Below are 15990 nucleotides of genomic sequence, written 5' to 3'. Positions count from 1 at the left end.
TTAAGAGACATAGTTTCCAGACCTGATTCATTATCTTCCCTTTGTTTAGTAAATGAAAAGAGAATTGCTTCATTGGAGTAACTACTTCTGCAGATCATGGGAGAGGAGAACTGAGCAATAACCTATTATATTTATTTTCCTTTATAAATTATGCTACTTTCCTATATTTCTTGATTTTTATTAATACAGTATAATGACAACAAGGAAATTACAATTTTCCCCATTCTTAATCTATGTAAAATATAAACCAGATACCTATATTTTGTAATATCAAGGCAACACCTTTTAAAACTAAACATTTCTGGAAGTGTCCTGGCTTAAGTGGTATATTAGTAAACAGGTTAATAAGTATCATGGAGGGGGTAGTTAGGTGGCACAGGTGATTGAGCACCGGCCCTGGATTCAAGAGGACCTGAGTTCAAATCTGTTCTCAGACATTTAATAATTGCCTAAAAATCTAAATTGATGAAAATGGAACACTGAACTTACTATAACAGATATGGTTGATGTGTATTTATGGAACAACTTTTTTCTTTCTTTTTTAAAATTTTTCCAACAAAGGATAGCTCTTGGAGGGGATTATTTTTGAGACCGAATGTAATCAACAAAATAAAACAAAATTCTCTTTCAAGTCTATATAGCAAAGAAGGTCCAGATTCATGATCAGATCTCAATGTGCTAAGCTAATCTCATCTTTCAAATAGCTACATAATTAACTCCCTAGACTTGAAGTTAAACACCTGGTCATTTTAAGCATTAAGAATTCTCTCTGGGGGCAGCTAGGTGGTGCAGTGGATAGAGCACTGGCCCTGGAGTCGGGAGTAGCTGAGTTCAAATCCAACCTCAGACACTTAATAATTACCTAGCTGTGTGGCCTTGGGCAAGTCACTTAACCCCAATGCCTTGCAAAAAAAAAAAAAAAAAGAATTCTCTCTGGAGCAATTGCCTACAAACTTGAATTCTCCTGGCATTGAGTATTTAAAATTTTACTTATTTAAGGCAATGAGATTAAGTGACTTGCCCAAACTCACACAGCTAGGTAATTATTAAGTGTCTAAGGCTGCATTTGAACTCAGGTCCTCCCGACTCCAGGGCCAGTGCTCTATCCACTGCACCACCTAGATGCCCCATTCAGTGTTTTGGAAACAAATGAAGGTTCACACTGTCTTCATGCAAACTGTGCTTCAAAGGGGAAAAAAAGGGGTAGTAGGAAAATAATTTCTAGACCATTTCTGGTTCCTCTCAAGTAACTTTTGTCTTGAAACAAAAAAAGGAATTAAAATATCAGATAAGGTTAATTGCTCCAGTAATTCAGAAATATCAGTCAATTTTTGGCTCTTGCCAAAGTTAATCCAGATTTCTTATGCTTTCATTCTCAGACTAAAAAATACTGAAAACAAGGTCAAAAATAGAAGGAAAATTTGTGACAATAAACACTCTAAATCCCACATGGATTATTTACTCTTCAATCATCTAATAACTTTCTGTTCTCAACAAAGTTAGTATTCTTTCCAATAAGAGAACAAAGATCCATGCAAATCTTTTCCACATGCTCCTTCAAGTTTGTCACCAAAGACCTACTCTCAATTTCTCCTGACATTCTGAGGAGTTATCCTCAGCTATCCACATGATCCTTCATCCCTGGGTTACATGACTGGCTCATGTACAGTCTATTTCAGTGAACAAAGAGCTGGGGCTCACAGCCAAGAAAGCCTGAGTTTGAGTTCTGCTTCTGACAAAAACTGGTTGTGTGATCCTAAGCAGGGGACATAAACTCTCAGTGCTCTAAGCAACTCTCAAACTAAGCTACAGGGAAGATGCCAATCTCCACTGACAGAATGAAGGAATTCTCTATACCAGTGAAATCACACATCTCATTCCAGGACCTATCATATCCTTTCAAGCATGTCTTTCTATTTCCTTGCTTGTACTGTTTACAAGTCCCTGATTCCTGCCATGTATCTCTCCTTGTCCCTCTGGATGCTCCTCAACTTCAATTCTCCATAAACAGTAACCTTCTGCAACTCGTAACCACTCAAAGTCAACGTAAGAAGACTGATGTTTAACAGATTTCAAAGAGAAGTTTGAGTGCAAAAAAAAGAACCTTACAAATTCAAAGAACTAAATTTCAAAATGGAAATGAACAGCAGTAAAACATCTAATTCTACTCCTGAAAAACAATATTCTCTGCAATATACATTTTAAATATTAATGAAAACAACCCAATTAGTTTAACAGGTTTTAAAGAGAAGTTTGGAGTAGGGGGAAAAAAAGAACCTTACAAATTCAAAGAACTAAATTTCAGAATGGAAATGAACATCAGTAACACATCTAATTCTACTCCTGAAAAACAATATCCTCTGCAAAATACATTTTAAATATTGAGAACAACCCAATTAGTCACATGATACAAGAATCCCCTCTATTAACACTTCTGATATGATAAAATATTAGTCATTCATATAGTCTTCCTGAATAGCACCTAAGAAAGAGAAATGTGGTGGGTTTTCCCTTTAACTGAAAATAATAAATAAGTATTTTTTTTAAATCTTTTCCAAACTTTTTCTTTTAGAACAAAAGCTAAGGTCCCTGGAATGGAAACAAAACTTAGACTAAAAGAAACATAAAATGGTATAAATGAGCAAACAATCAGAAAGGACTCAATGACGTGTTTATGTTCTCTTGGGGGTGGATGATACAAGTGAGTTCTTTTATGAATGTCATTCCAGGGTCATAGAAAGACAGGGAGCCTAGGAATGTGTTTTGCTTCTGTTTTAAGGATCTTTAAGAAGGAAGGAGTTGGAATCAGGCACAATTTGGGGGTATGTGCAATGGAGAATACCATCTGTATCCAGAGAAAGAAATGTGGAGTTTAAACAAAGATCAAAGACTATTATCTTTAATTAAAAAAAAGTTATCTTATGTAATTTTAATATTGCTTATACTTTACTTTTTTCCTTAAGGATATGATTTCTCTCTCATCACATTCAACTTAGATCAATGTATACCATGGAAACAATGTAAAGACTAACAGACTGCCTTCTGTGGGGGGTGGAAGGAAGGAAGTGAGATTAGGGGAAAAATTATAAAATTCAAAATAAATAAATAAATTTTTTAAAAAGGAAGGGGTTGGGGCAAAGGAGACTGGGAAAGAAGAGAGACAGAGCACAAGCAGAAACTAGACAAATAAGGAGAAGGGAAGAAAAGAGAAAGGATACAAGTGTTTATGTGGTAGCTATTTTGTGCTAGTCACTGGGCTCAATACAAAAAGTATCTCATTTGAGCCTCATGAAACAATTCTGGCAAACGCTGTTATTATTATTATTTGAAAAATGAGTAAACTGAGGCAGGCAGAGGTTTGTTTTTTTTTTAAGTGCCTCAGACCCTCTGGACTCCATGTGTCACGTACTATTCACTGAGAAGAATAAGGTAATGGAGCTGGGGACCATTAAACCTCATCATGTCTGTTTCTCACCACCATTTTTTTCTTTCATTCTATACATTTATTTATTTATCCATTTATTTATTTTAGGTTTTTGCAAGGCAATGGGCTTGCCCAAGGCCACACAGCTTGGTAATTATTAAGTGTCTGAGGCCAGATTTGAACTCAGGTACTCCTGACTCCAGGGCTGGTGCTCTATCCACTGCACCACCTAGCCGCCCCCATTCTTATACATTTAGAACCAAATTTCTTAATGGTCCTATTATTTTGTTTTGACTACAGCCCCTCGTTACCATATTTGTTTGTTTTTCTTGCATTTCTGTTGTCTGGGATGTTTTAGAAGCAAATAATTTCACCAGTTCTAGTTTTCTTTCTAAAAAATGTATCAAATGCTTGTTTTTTTTACTGAATGTCGACCTTTTTACACTTATGGTTGGGCTTAGATTTGTAGGATCCATTATCTTGGGTTGCATCTTAAGCTTCATTTTGCTCTTTGGAACATATTTTTCCACTCCTTCCTGCAGTTTCTCTTAGGTGCAATTTGAATTTCTTCTCTTTTATAATTGAAGGTGTTTTTCTTGGTAACTTGCAGGATTTGTTTAAATTTAACTATGTGTGGGTTTTTTTTCTGGATGCAATCCATGGATTCTTTCGATTAGCACTTTGTCCTCTGTTTTTAGAAGATCTAGGCAATTTTCTTAAGTTTTTTTCTTGTATTATGATGTTCAGGTTTTTTGACTAGTCATGTATGACCTTCTGGGTGTTCAATAGTTCCTTAAGTTGTCTCTATATAGTATGTCTTCAACATTGATATATTTTGTCTGTATATATCCCATGCTTTCTTTTTAACATTATTGCTTTGTGCTTTTCTTCTTCTAGCTTTTCCTTCATTTCCATAAATCTGCATTTTTAATGAATTATATCTCTCTTTTGTTTCTTTGGAGAATTATGGATTTGGGTTATTCTACTTTGCCAAGTGCTTCTGCCTTTCAGGCCATAAATTCTACTTTCACTATTCTTATCTCTCTTTTGACCAGTGAGGAACATCCTGTTTAAGTCTTAAGCTCTCTTAAGAATCAAGAGAGTTGGAAACTTCTGGGGACAGAGTCAAGATGATGGAGTTGAGAAAGCAGTTTGGCTACTCCAACATCTCCTCCAAAAGACTTTAAAATAATGATTCAAATCAAATTCTGAAATGACAGTCAATAAAAGGTCACAGCAGGACATTTTTTTCAGCCCAGAACAACTTAAGAAGTCAGCAATTTAAAAGTAAAACTGCCCCAATATTCTAGAAAGAGGCTTAAAAAATAAAAAAGAAAAGGAGATAATAGTACAAAAATACATTTAGCAGCACTTTTTATGGTGAAAATGAATAGGTAATTGATGTCCATCAATTTGAGGATAGCTGAACAAGTTGTGGCATATGATTGCAATGAAATAATAATGTTCTATGAGAAATGATAAGTAGACTGATTTCAGAAAAACCTGGAAAAACCTACATGAACTGATGCAAAGTGAAGCAAGCAGAATCAGGGAACATTGTACAATAAGAACAGCAGCACTGAACAATGATCAACTGTAAATGACAGCTATTTTCAACAATACAGTGATCCAAGAGAACTCCAAAAGACTCCTGATAAAAATGCTATCCACATTCAGTGAAAGAATTAATGGAATCTGAATACAGAGAGAAACATACATTTTCCTACTTTATTTTTTCTTGATCTTTTTTTCTCGTTTTTTTTTTTCTCTTCTTTCACAACTTGACTAGTATAGAATTTTTTTATATGGTTACATATACATAGTCTACAACAAACCACTTACCACTTTAAGGAAGAGGAAGGAACTCATTTTTTTTTAAAATGAATATTTAAAAATTGTCTTTATTTATAATTGGGAAATAATAAAATATAATTCAAATATATAGAAAAAAAGAGTGTAAAATAGATCTGAAAGAGATTCCCAATATGAAAATTTCCAGGAATATTATAGCCAAATTCCTGAGGCCCAAATCAAAGAGAAAATACTTCATACAATCAGAAAGAAACCATTCAAATATAATGGAACCAATAGTCAGGATCATACAAGATTTAGCAGCTTCCATAGTAGAACAACAGACAACTCATAATATGATATTCTGGAAGGCAAAGAAGATAGGATTAAAATAAAAAAATAATCTAACAGCAAAATGGAGTATAATCCTTCAGAGGGAAAAAAAATAGGCACTTAATGAAACAGAAGACTTTCTTTCTTTCTTTTTTTTTAAAGGTTTTTTGCAATGCAATGGGGTTAAGTGGCTTGCCCAAGGTCACACAGCTAGGTAATTAAATGTCTGAGGTCAGATTTGAATTCAGGTATTCCTGACTCCAGGGCCAGTGCTCTATACACTGTGTCACCTAGCCACCCCAACAGAAGACTTTCAAACAATTCTGATGAAGAGACCAGAGATGACATAGAAATATATAGAACTTTCCTTAAAATGATAAGGAGTATTTATCTAAAACCATCAGTAAGTATTATCTGTAATGGGGATAAACTAGAAGTCTTCCCAATAAGATCAGAGGTGAAGCAAGTATGCCCTTTAACACCATTATTATTCAATATCATATTTGAAATGCTACCTATAGTAATTAGAGAAGAAAAAGAAATTAAAAGAACTAGAAGAGACAATAGGGAAATAAACTATTATTCTTTGCAGATAAGATTGTATATTGAGAGAAATCTAGAGAAACAACTAAAAAATTAATTGAAATAATTACGAACTACACCAGAATTTCAAGTTATAAAATAAGCCTATATAAAGCATCATCATTTCTATATATTACAGGTAAAGTTTAGCAAAAAGAGAAAAAGAATTCCATCTAAAGTAATTGTAGACAATGTCAAATACTTTTGAGTCTACTGTCAAGACAAACCAGGAATCACATGAATAGAATTACAAAACGTTTTTCATACAAAAGAAGTCAAATCTAAATTACTGGAGAAATATTAATTTCTTGTGGAAGGTTGAGTCAATATAATAATCAACAATTCTACCTAAATTAATTTACTTATTTAGTATTATACCAACTAAACTATCAAAAATTATTTTACCAAAGTAGAAAAAAATAACAAAATTCAGCTGGAAGAACAAAAAGAGCAAGAATATCCAAGAGAATTAATGAAAAAAATATGAAAGGGGGTCTAGCAGTAGAATCAAAACAATCTGATACTGGCTAAGAAATAGAGAGGTGGATTAGTGAGATATATTAAGGACACAATACACAATGTAGTTAATGACCTTCGTAATCTTTTGTTTAATAAACCCAAAGGTCCTAGCTTCTAAAAGTAAGAATTTAACATGTGACAAAAACTGCAGGGAAAACCATAGAGCTCTCTGGCAGAAACTAGGCACAGACCAATGTATTACACTGTAAACTAAGATAAGGTGAAAATGGTTACATGATTAGACATGGTATCATAAGTATGGAAAATTTTACCTGTCAGATCTATGGATAAAGGAAGAGTTCATGAGAGAGAGAGAGAGAGAGAGAGAGAGAGAGAGAGAGAGAGAGAAGGTCATAAGAAGTATTACATGAGGGGCGGCTAGGTGGCGCAGTGGATAAAGCACCGGCCCTGGAGTACATCCGGTCTCAGACACTTAATAATTACCTAGCTGTGTGGCCTTGGGCAAGCCACTTAACCCCATTTGCCTTGCAAAAACCTAAAAAAAAAAATTACATGAAATTAAAAGATTTTACACAAATGAAACCAATGTAAATAAAATCAGAAGAAAGCAAGAAACTAGAGGGAAAAACAGTAAGTTTCTCTAATAAAGACTTCTTTTTTCAAATACATAGAAATTAAAACAGATGTATAAAAATAAGAGTAATTAACCAAATGATAAAATGGTCAAATGATATGAACAGGAATTTTTCAAAAGAAGAAATTAAAGCTATCAACAGTCACACATACCAAAAAAATTCTCCTGACAAGTCACTACTATAGAGAAATGTAAAATAAAACTCTAAGATATCTCCTCATACCATCAGATGGGCTAACATGGAAAAAATAACTTCTGGAGATGTGGAAAAACTGTTGATAAAGACACTAATTTACTGTTGACAGATTTGTGAACTGGTCTGACCATTCTGGAAAACAATTTGGAACTATGTCCAAAGGACTTTAAAAATGTGTCAAATTTGACCCAGCAAATACCCCTATATTAGGTATATGTCCCAAAGACACTAAAGAAAAAGAAAATAACCTATATGTACAAAAATATTTATAGCAGCTCTTTCTGTAGTAACAAAGAATTGGAAAGAGAGGTGATGTCAATTAACTAAGAAATGGCTGAACAAATTGTGCTACATGATTATGATGGAATACCATTTTACTTATAAGAAATGACAAGCAGGATACTCTCAAAAAAACCTGAAAAGATTTACCTGACTTGATGCAAAGTGAAAGTAGTAGAACCAGGAGAACACTATATACAATAACAGCAATTTGTTTGATAAAGAACTGTGAATGACATAACTATACTCAGTAATACAATGATCCAAGACAATTCTGAAGGACTTCTGATGAAGTCACCTCCAGAGAAAGAAATGAAGTCTGAATGCATATTTTTCTTAATTTTTCTTGTGCTTTTTTGGGTCTGTTTTTTTTCAGAATGCAATTTTTTAAAAAAGTGAATATTTAATGATAGATTTAGCTTTTTTCAGCTGTACAATGATCAAGGATAATTTGAAAAGACTTATGATGAAAACTACCATCCATATGTCATCGAGAGAAAGAACTATGGAATCTGAATACAGACAAAAGTATACTATTTTCACGTTTTAAAATGTTGTATTTTTTTCTTACTCATGGTTTTTTTCCTTTTGTTCTGATTCTTCTTTCACAATATGACTAATTTCAACATTTGCTTAACATGATTGTATGTGAATAACCTATATTAGATAGTAATCATCCTCATGGGGAGGAGAAAGGGAAGAGAAGAGGTAGAAAAATGTGGGAATTCAAAATCTTACAAAAAATGAGTGTTAAAAACTATCTTTACATATAATTGGAAAAAATAAAATTAAAACAAAGGGAGAAAAATGAATGTCAAACTGAAAATTTAAAAATTCCCCACAACAACGAATTGACAGGATCTCATTCTCATCAGGTCTTGATTTATAGTCCTTGGTCTTACAATATTTATGTGTCTGAACTTTATCAGATTAGTTAAAGGCCACATTCCCTTCTCTTATTAATATCCCTGTTCATTTATCTGATTACACTAAGAATCTTTAAGTGTTTTTCTTACTGAGATTTTTAATAATTTCAGTTCCCCCCTTTCCTTTTCCCTATTGATCACTTTCTGACTCCTTCCCTTTTCACAGTAAAAATCCAGCAGCAGGAAAGAAGTAAAAGAAACTATTTAAAATAACTACTGAATGTATAAATCACTTAGAAGTTTACCTTATCAAGATCCCCACAGGATCTATATGAATACAACTGTAAAATACTTACAAATAATAACAAACTTAAATAAAGGAAGAAATACTAATTGTTTATGGGTAGATTGAGTCAATAAAATAAAAATGACAATACCACCTAATTAATTTACTTACTTAGTGCCTTACCAATAAAACTGCCAAAAATAAAATAAAAGAAATAAAAGGTCTAGAATCTCAGGGGAAATAAGGTAGGGGGAGATGGGAGTGAAAGAGGAATAGCAAAAGAGTGAACCTGACAATACCAGATATCAAATTATTCTACAAAATAGTTATCATTAGAAGGATTTAGTCCTCATTAAAAAAAAGGTTGAGCAATGTGAGAGACTAAATACGCAATTTATAAAAGCAAATAAACAGAGCAGCCTAGTGTTAAATAAACCTAAAGACCTTAACTATTAGGGTAGAATGGACTATTCAATAAAAATGCTGGGAAACAGGGCAAGCAGTTCGGCAGATAACAAATATCAACATCTTATAGCATATATCAAGATAAGCTTTAAATGTATGTGTGTGTGTGTGTGTGTGTGTGTGTGTGTGTTTGTATTAAAAAAGAGTTAATATCATAAACAAATTGTTTAAGGAATTTGTTCAAAGGAAGAAGTTACCTTTCAGATAAGAGAATACTGGGGCAGCTAGATGGCAAAGTGGATAGAGCACCACACCAGCCCTGGAGTCAGGATGACTCAGACACTTAATAATTACCTAGCTGTGTGACCTTGGGCAGTCACTTAACCCCATTGCCTTGCAAAAACCAGAGAGAGAGAGAGAGAGAGAGAGAGAGAGAGAGAGAGAGAGAGAGAGAGAGAGAGAGAGAGAGAATATTCATGATCAAATGAGGGATAGAGGGTATCAAGATATAAGAATCATCTTGATTTAATAAAATGAAAAGGATTTTACAAAAAACAAACAAAAACAAAAAACAATGGAGGTAGAATCAGAGCTAGAACAGCTAATAGGAAAAAAAATTTTCAACAAATTTCTCTGATCACATTTTCAAGATATATAAAGAATAGATTCAACTATATAAGAAAAAGATGTTCTTCAATTGATAAATGGCCAAAGATATAACAAAGACATAACTTCTTTTCAAAGGAAGAAATTCAAGCTATTAGCAATCATATGAAAAATGCTTCAGATGCCAATAATTAGAGAAATACAAACTAAAAACAAATATGAGGCTCTTCCTTATATCTATCGGATTGACAAAACTGAAGAAAAATGAAAAAGACAAATATAAAATTAATAAATTGTAAAAAACAATGTGGAACTATGCTCCAAAAGTCACTCAACTGGGCTTGCTACCTTCTGATCCACTGATACTACTACAAGGTCAATAGCCCTCCAAAACATCAAAGAGACAAGATATTCTTTTTGTGGTAGCAAAAAACTTTGAAACAAAGGGAGTGTCCATCAACAATTTATGGCATGTAGGGGCAGCTAGGTGGCACAGTGGATAAAGCACTGGCCCTGGAATAATGAGGACTTGAGTTCAAATTCAGCCTCGGACACACAATAATTTGCCTAGCCATATGGCCTTGGGCAAGTCACTTAACACCATTGCCTTGCAAAAAGAAAAAGAAAATCATGGCATGTGAAAGTACTATAATGGTGTGTGTGTGGGTGTGCTATAAGAAATGATGAAGAGAATGGTTTCAGAAACATCTGGAATCACTTATATGAACTGATTCAGAATGAAGTAGCCAGAACTAGGAAAATATAGTAACAATATTCTATAGACAACTTTGAAAGAACTTAAGAGTGTTGATTAATTCAATGACCAATCATGATTCTAGAGGACCAATGAAGAAGCATGCCACCAAGCTCATGAGAGGTGATGGATTCAGGGTATAGAATTTTATATTTATGTAGCCATATAATAAAACACATATACACACACACACATATATATATATATACATATTTATTTTTTAAAAACAAGCTCCCTCACTGATCATGTCCAAAATACATAAAAATATGCACACATTATTTACTATAAATGTAATCATAATTTATTGCAAAGTAACCATAAATAATGTGTGTATGTATGTATATATGTATGTGTGAATGGACATAGCCAAAGAAGGAGGTTATTTTGCTGCCAAATATATTTATCACACAAGGTATAGAGATGCAGGAAAACAATTGAACAGTGATTAAAATAAACTGGATGTTATGTAATTATAATAACCACGTTTAGCCTCAAAGAAGAGTTATGAGAATATACTTTTCTTCTTTTTTAACACAGGTGGTAATGGTGATGGGGGGTTGGATGTATAACATTACATATACTTTAGGATTTATGTGTAAGTGAATTGCCTTTTCTTTTTTTATAATAAAGGCTAGTTCTCTGAGTAAGAGAGAAAATATTATATTGGGAAAGAAGATGATATAAAATAAATAATAATGGAAAAAGTTTCAAATGTTGGAAGGAAAATAACTATAATAAGAACTAAACATCACTCCAAAAAATTAAATTAACTCAACACACAGAACATAATTGATTACTGATGTGGGAGTCATTTCAGAATGTCTGTAATGCAGTTAAATCAACTGGTAGAAAAAGCAAAAGAATATTAGAAAAAATGATAAAAGTAAAACAACACTGTGAAATTTCAAGTCTAATATTTATAACATCTATTTCTATGATCTGAATAATCTAAAAATGGATACAAGTTGAGAGAAGTTATTTTTCTCTCATATTTAAAACTTATTAAATCAGGACTAAGGTTTTTTCCCCCTTTTCTATTTCCTCATTCAGTAATAAACCAGTATGGGAAATCTTGGTAAAGACTTACCCAAGGCTAAAATCTAATCAAAGACAGTAAAGAAATTCTAAGTTTAGGCAAATGGGTGAAATTCTTTCTCATTGTGTTTGCTCAGACAGGTCTGGAGAAAAATGGCTTCTCCCTTTTGACAGACAGATGATATGGCTATTGATAAATTTCTCTGACTAAGATTTGGGTGCTCAGGGTTACATACCCAACATCCTCATTGGAATAAGTACACCTCTCATTATAATATTCAATATCTCATTAAAAGAGACCAATTAGAGAGGACTGGCCACCCTCAGGATACCCATCCATATGCTAGCATCACTAATAAAATGCTCAATTACCAAAAATTATGTCTCTTGAACTTTTTAGACATCACAAAGTAGAAAGGGTCAATTGACATAAAATTATTACCATCTAACAAAGCACCAAAATGCTTAAGGCAAATGACACTATTTTGTGACATTCAGAAATAGATAGGTAAAGGTGGCAGTCAAAGACAACACCAGTTTAGAGCATAAGATTTTAAACCACAATGGTTCCACAGAAGGCAGAAGAGAGAAAAATGATTCTGCAGCAAGCTTGGTCAGTATGAGATCCAACAAGATCAGCTTGTGGCAAAAGAATGTTTTGCCTGAAAATGGAAGGTTAACAAATACATCTGAAATGGAGAAGATCTGCCAGTGATTTTGTAGCATTATAGTCATATCAGTGAGGACAGAAGAAACACTACCTTAGTATGACATAAGTAAAGCATTCTGAAGGCATTATCTGATTTGATCCATATAACAATCCAACAAGTTAGGTAATGCAAATGTTATTCTACTTTAGTAGAAGAAGCTGAAACTTAAATAAATTAAATCAAAGTGAACATGGTGTAGTACCCTAAGCATTCAATGCAGAGTAAGAGGGTTGAGGTTCTGAGAGGTCCTTCATTAGGAGCCTTGAGCTAATCCTTCACTTTTACAGTTCTGTTTTCTCATCTCTAAACTGAAAGGCTTTGATCAGATGACCACAGAGGTTCCTTCTAACTCAGTCTAGATCCTATGACTTAACTAAGGCCACAGGCATTCAGGACTCATGTCTTCTCAATCAAAATCTGGTGATCTTTTCACTATGCCTTCTCAACTAAGGAATAAATTAGTTTAAAAAAATTTTTTTGTAGGAACATTAAATGAGATAATTATAAAACATTTGTATTTTAAAATGAAAATATATCAAAGTACAAATTTCCCTAAAGCTTTAATCCTACAATCTTAAAATATTTATGACTTTGTATTTTTGATCTGAGAAATTAATAATTAATTAGAATTAAAATAATTAATTATAAATATTAATTACACATATTACATGTAATAAAATTTAGAAATGATTGAACATACCTGCTCTTCCCTATCTTTTTCTTTGGTCTTACTTCTGGAGACCCTGACAGAGGTAGCATCTCGAGCTGGAATGACAGAGATCTGATTCAGTGGCATGTTCATCACAACCTCCGGTTTGGTCTTCTTGTTTAAGGATGAGAATCTTCACTATGAGGGTCATTTTGTGTCATGGACTTGAAGCTTTAAAAGAAAGCAAGAAATACGATCATTTTAAATTCCATATGGCACATCTACCACCCCTGGTATAGGCCCCCATCACCTCACAAACTGACTACAACAGCCTGCAGGTTGGTCTTCTGGACCCCAAATATATTCCGACTATAATCCATCTTCCACTCAATTATTAAAGTGATCTTCCTGACCATGTGACCCCATCCCTCCTTCCATAAACTCCAGTGGATCCCTATTACCAACAGAATCAAATATTGCCTTCTCCTCTCCTCTCTTTCCAGTCTCTTTGCATCTTACACCCCATCACCCTCTCTGAAATCCAGTGACACTGGCCACCTTGCTATACTCAAACAATCACTCCATCTCCTGCCTCCTGGTATTTTCATGAGCCCTGCCTCCAGACTGAATCTCTTTCCCTCTTCACCTCTGCCTCCTGGCTTCCTTCAAGTTTCAGCTAAAATACTAGCTCTTTGCCAGGCTTCTTTAATCTCAATGCTTTCCCCCTGGACTTGCTCCCAGTTTATCCTTGTGTATCCTGTATATACATGGTTGTTGATATGTGGCTCCTTGGGAGTAGGAACTGTGTTCTAAATATGTATGCATGTATGTATGCATGTATGTATGCATGTAAATATACATCCCCAGAGCTTAGACCAATGTCAGGGCTTAACAAATGCTAGTTGATAGACTGACTAGTTAAATTTTATCATTTATAAATAGACTAATGTGTGAGGAATGATTTTTAAAAATCAGTCTTCAAAAGTTCATAGATAAAAATGAAAGGCCCTACAAAAATGTACAACCTTCTTCACATAAGAAATCTTCCCCTAGAATCCTTTCTGTTCACAAAATGAACACCAGACTTTTAGCTTTCTCCTCTCCACATACTATACTTCTCTCTACACGCCTTGGCCAACATGCTCTCTCTTGTCCCACCTGCCTCTTCACTTCTACCTTTTAGTTTTTCCTTTAATGCTCATTCAAATTCTTCCTTCTGTAGAGGCCCTTCCCAGTCCCTTCCGCTGCTCATCCCCTCGACAAGAACTTCAATCTGTCTCCTCCTTTAGAAGTGTGTTGTTTCTTAAAGGCAGGGCCAGGATTTTGTCTTTTTTTGGTCTGCCCAGTGTTTAGCAGGGCGTCTGGTACATAGGAAGCACTTAATAAGCAGCTGTTGAAGGACTAACAAGCTCTGACAGGTTCTACAGCATTTGAGGACCAACCCAGCAATTAACTAAATGACTATTGTTAAAAGCGTGACCTTGATGAACCAAGAAAGCATCAGCAGGATACTGTCCACTACACAATACACAATCTTGAGCTGATGAGGATGAGGATGTTTGTCCTTCATCCTCAAAGAAAACCATGGCAACAGGGAAGTGATGCCATGACAAGCACATGAATTGGATGAGGGGGTGGTGTGCTACCCACTTTCTTCCACCTAGGACCTGTGACCAGATATAAATCAGGACAACTAGAGTTGGCCCTGGATGCAGGGCAATCAAGTAAAGTGACTTGTCCAAGGTCATATGCTAGTAAATGTCAAGTGTCTGAGACTGGATTCAAACTCCCATCCTTCTGACTCTAGGGTTGGTGCTCTATCCATTGTACTAGATCATTGTTTTGAGCTATAGTAATGCACACAGACCTTCTATTAAAGTATGAGAGTTACATGGCAGGGGGGACAGTATTCCACTGATCAAGTATCAAATCCTTTCAGTTTTTAAAGTTATAAGAAGAGGAACAATCAAAAGTGTACAGTACAAGTTAATTTGCTACAACTTCTAAATTTGGTAGTTGATATTCTGTTACAACAGTTTCAAGCTTCATTTGACTTGCTTGAACTTATGCTGTTAATGGAAATACAAGCAGCAACTTTTAAGGTCAATTTTGATCAAGTGTATCTTGCCAAGATTGTAGCATCACTATCCTTTTGATAGGGCAACAAACACATGGAGTTAATTAATTTATTAGTCATGTAAAATTAATAAGGACAACCTTCCTGTTCGACCCAGTTTCTAAATTTGCTCCCTCTCAGCTGGTTTGACTGCAGGCAATGCTGCCTGTGACTACCCTCACTCAGCTCCAACATCTGTACCACATCCTCTGCTAGCTAAACCTTCCCGCAGTAAAGACTCCTACTGCTACAAGTGCTCTTGACATTTAATGGGACAGAAACTTTAAACAAGGGGTTCTTTGAGTCCATGAACTTGGTTTTGTTTTTATAATTTATTTTGATAACTATTTCAATGTAGTTGGTTTCCTCTATAACCCTATGTATTTTATTTTAAGCATTTAAAAATACAAAAAGGAGTACATAGGTTTCACTAGACTGTCAAAGAGATCTATACCACAAAAATGGTTAAGAAGCTCTGCCTTAAACCAAAACAAGGAATCTCTCATATTAGAATTTCAGGCCTCATTCATAAAATGAAGGGGTTGATAAAAGGAATGAGGGGAAATGTCACCTCGTTAAACATTGCCTATCTACTCTCCTTAGTACCTCGAGAATCAAACAGAAAAATATTCTTTTGGCATTCAAAGTCCTTCATAACCTAGCCCTTCCTACCTTCACAGTCTTCTTACACCTTATTCCCCTTATATATACTCTTTGATCCAGTGATACTGGTCTCCTAGAGGATGCATACACAAGAAACTCCATCTCTCAGCTTCTGGGCATTCTCTTGGGCTGTTCCCCCAAGCCTGAAAATCTCTCCTTTCTCAACTCTACCCTTAAGGTC

General features: G+C 34.4%; 1 protein-coding gene across 10 annotated transcripts in view; it reads right to left on the bottom strand.

The window, feature by feature from the left end:
• The window catches only part of MARCHF8 (membrane associated ring-CH-type finger 8), a 113648-nt gene that overhangs the window by 60466 nt on the left and 37192 nt on the right, over positions 1 to 15990 (bottom strand). For all 10 annotated transcript variants that reach the window (XM_074232587.1, XM_074232594.1, XM_074232589.1 and 7 more), the window contains one exon: positions 13082 to 13261. In XM_074232587.1, coding sequence (XP_074088688.1) covers positions 13082 to 13183 — 102 coding nt within the window. In that variant the 5' untranslated portion in view covers positions 13184 to 13261. The remainder of the gene's footprint in view (positions 1 to 13081; positions 13262 to 15990) is intronic.

Source organism: Macrotis lagotis, chromosome 4 (assembly GCF_037893015.1).
Source record: "Macrotis lagotis isolate mMagLag1 chromosome 4, bilby.v1.9.chrom.fasta, whole genome shotgun sequence".
Taxonomy (NCBI): Eukaryota; Metazoa; Chordata; class Mammalia; order Peramelemorphia; family Peramelidae; genus Macrotis; species Macrotis lagotis.
This window is presented reverse-complemented; position numbering and strand designations above follow the sequence as displayed.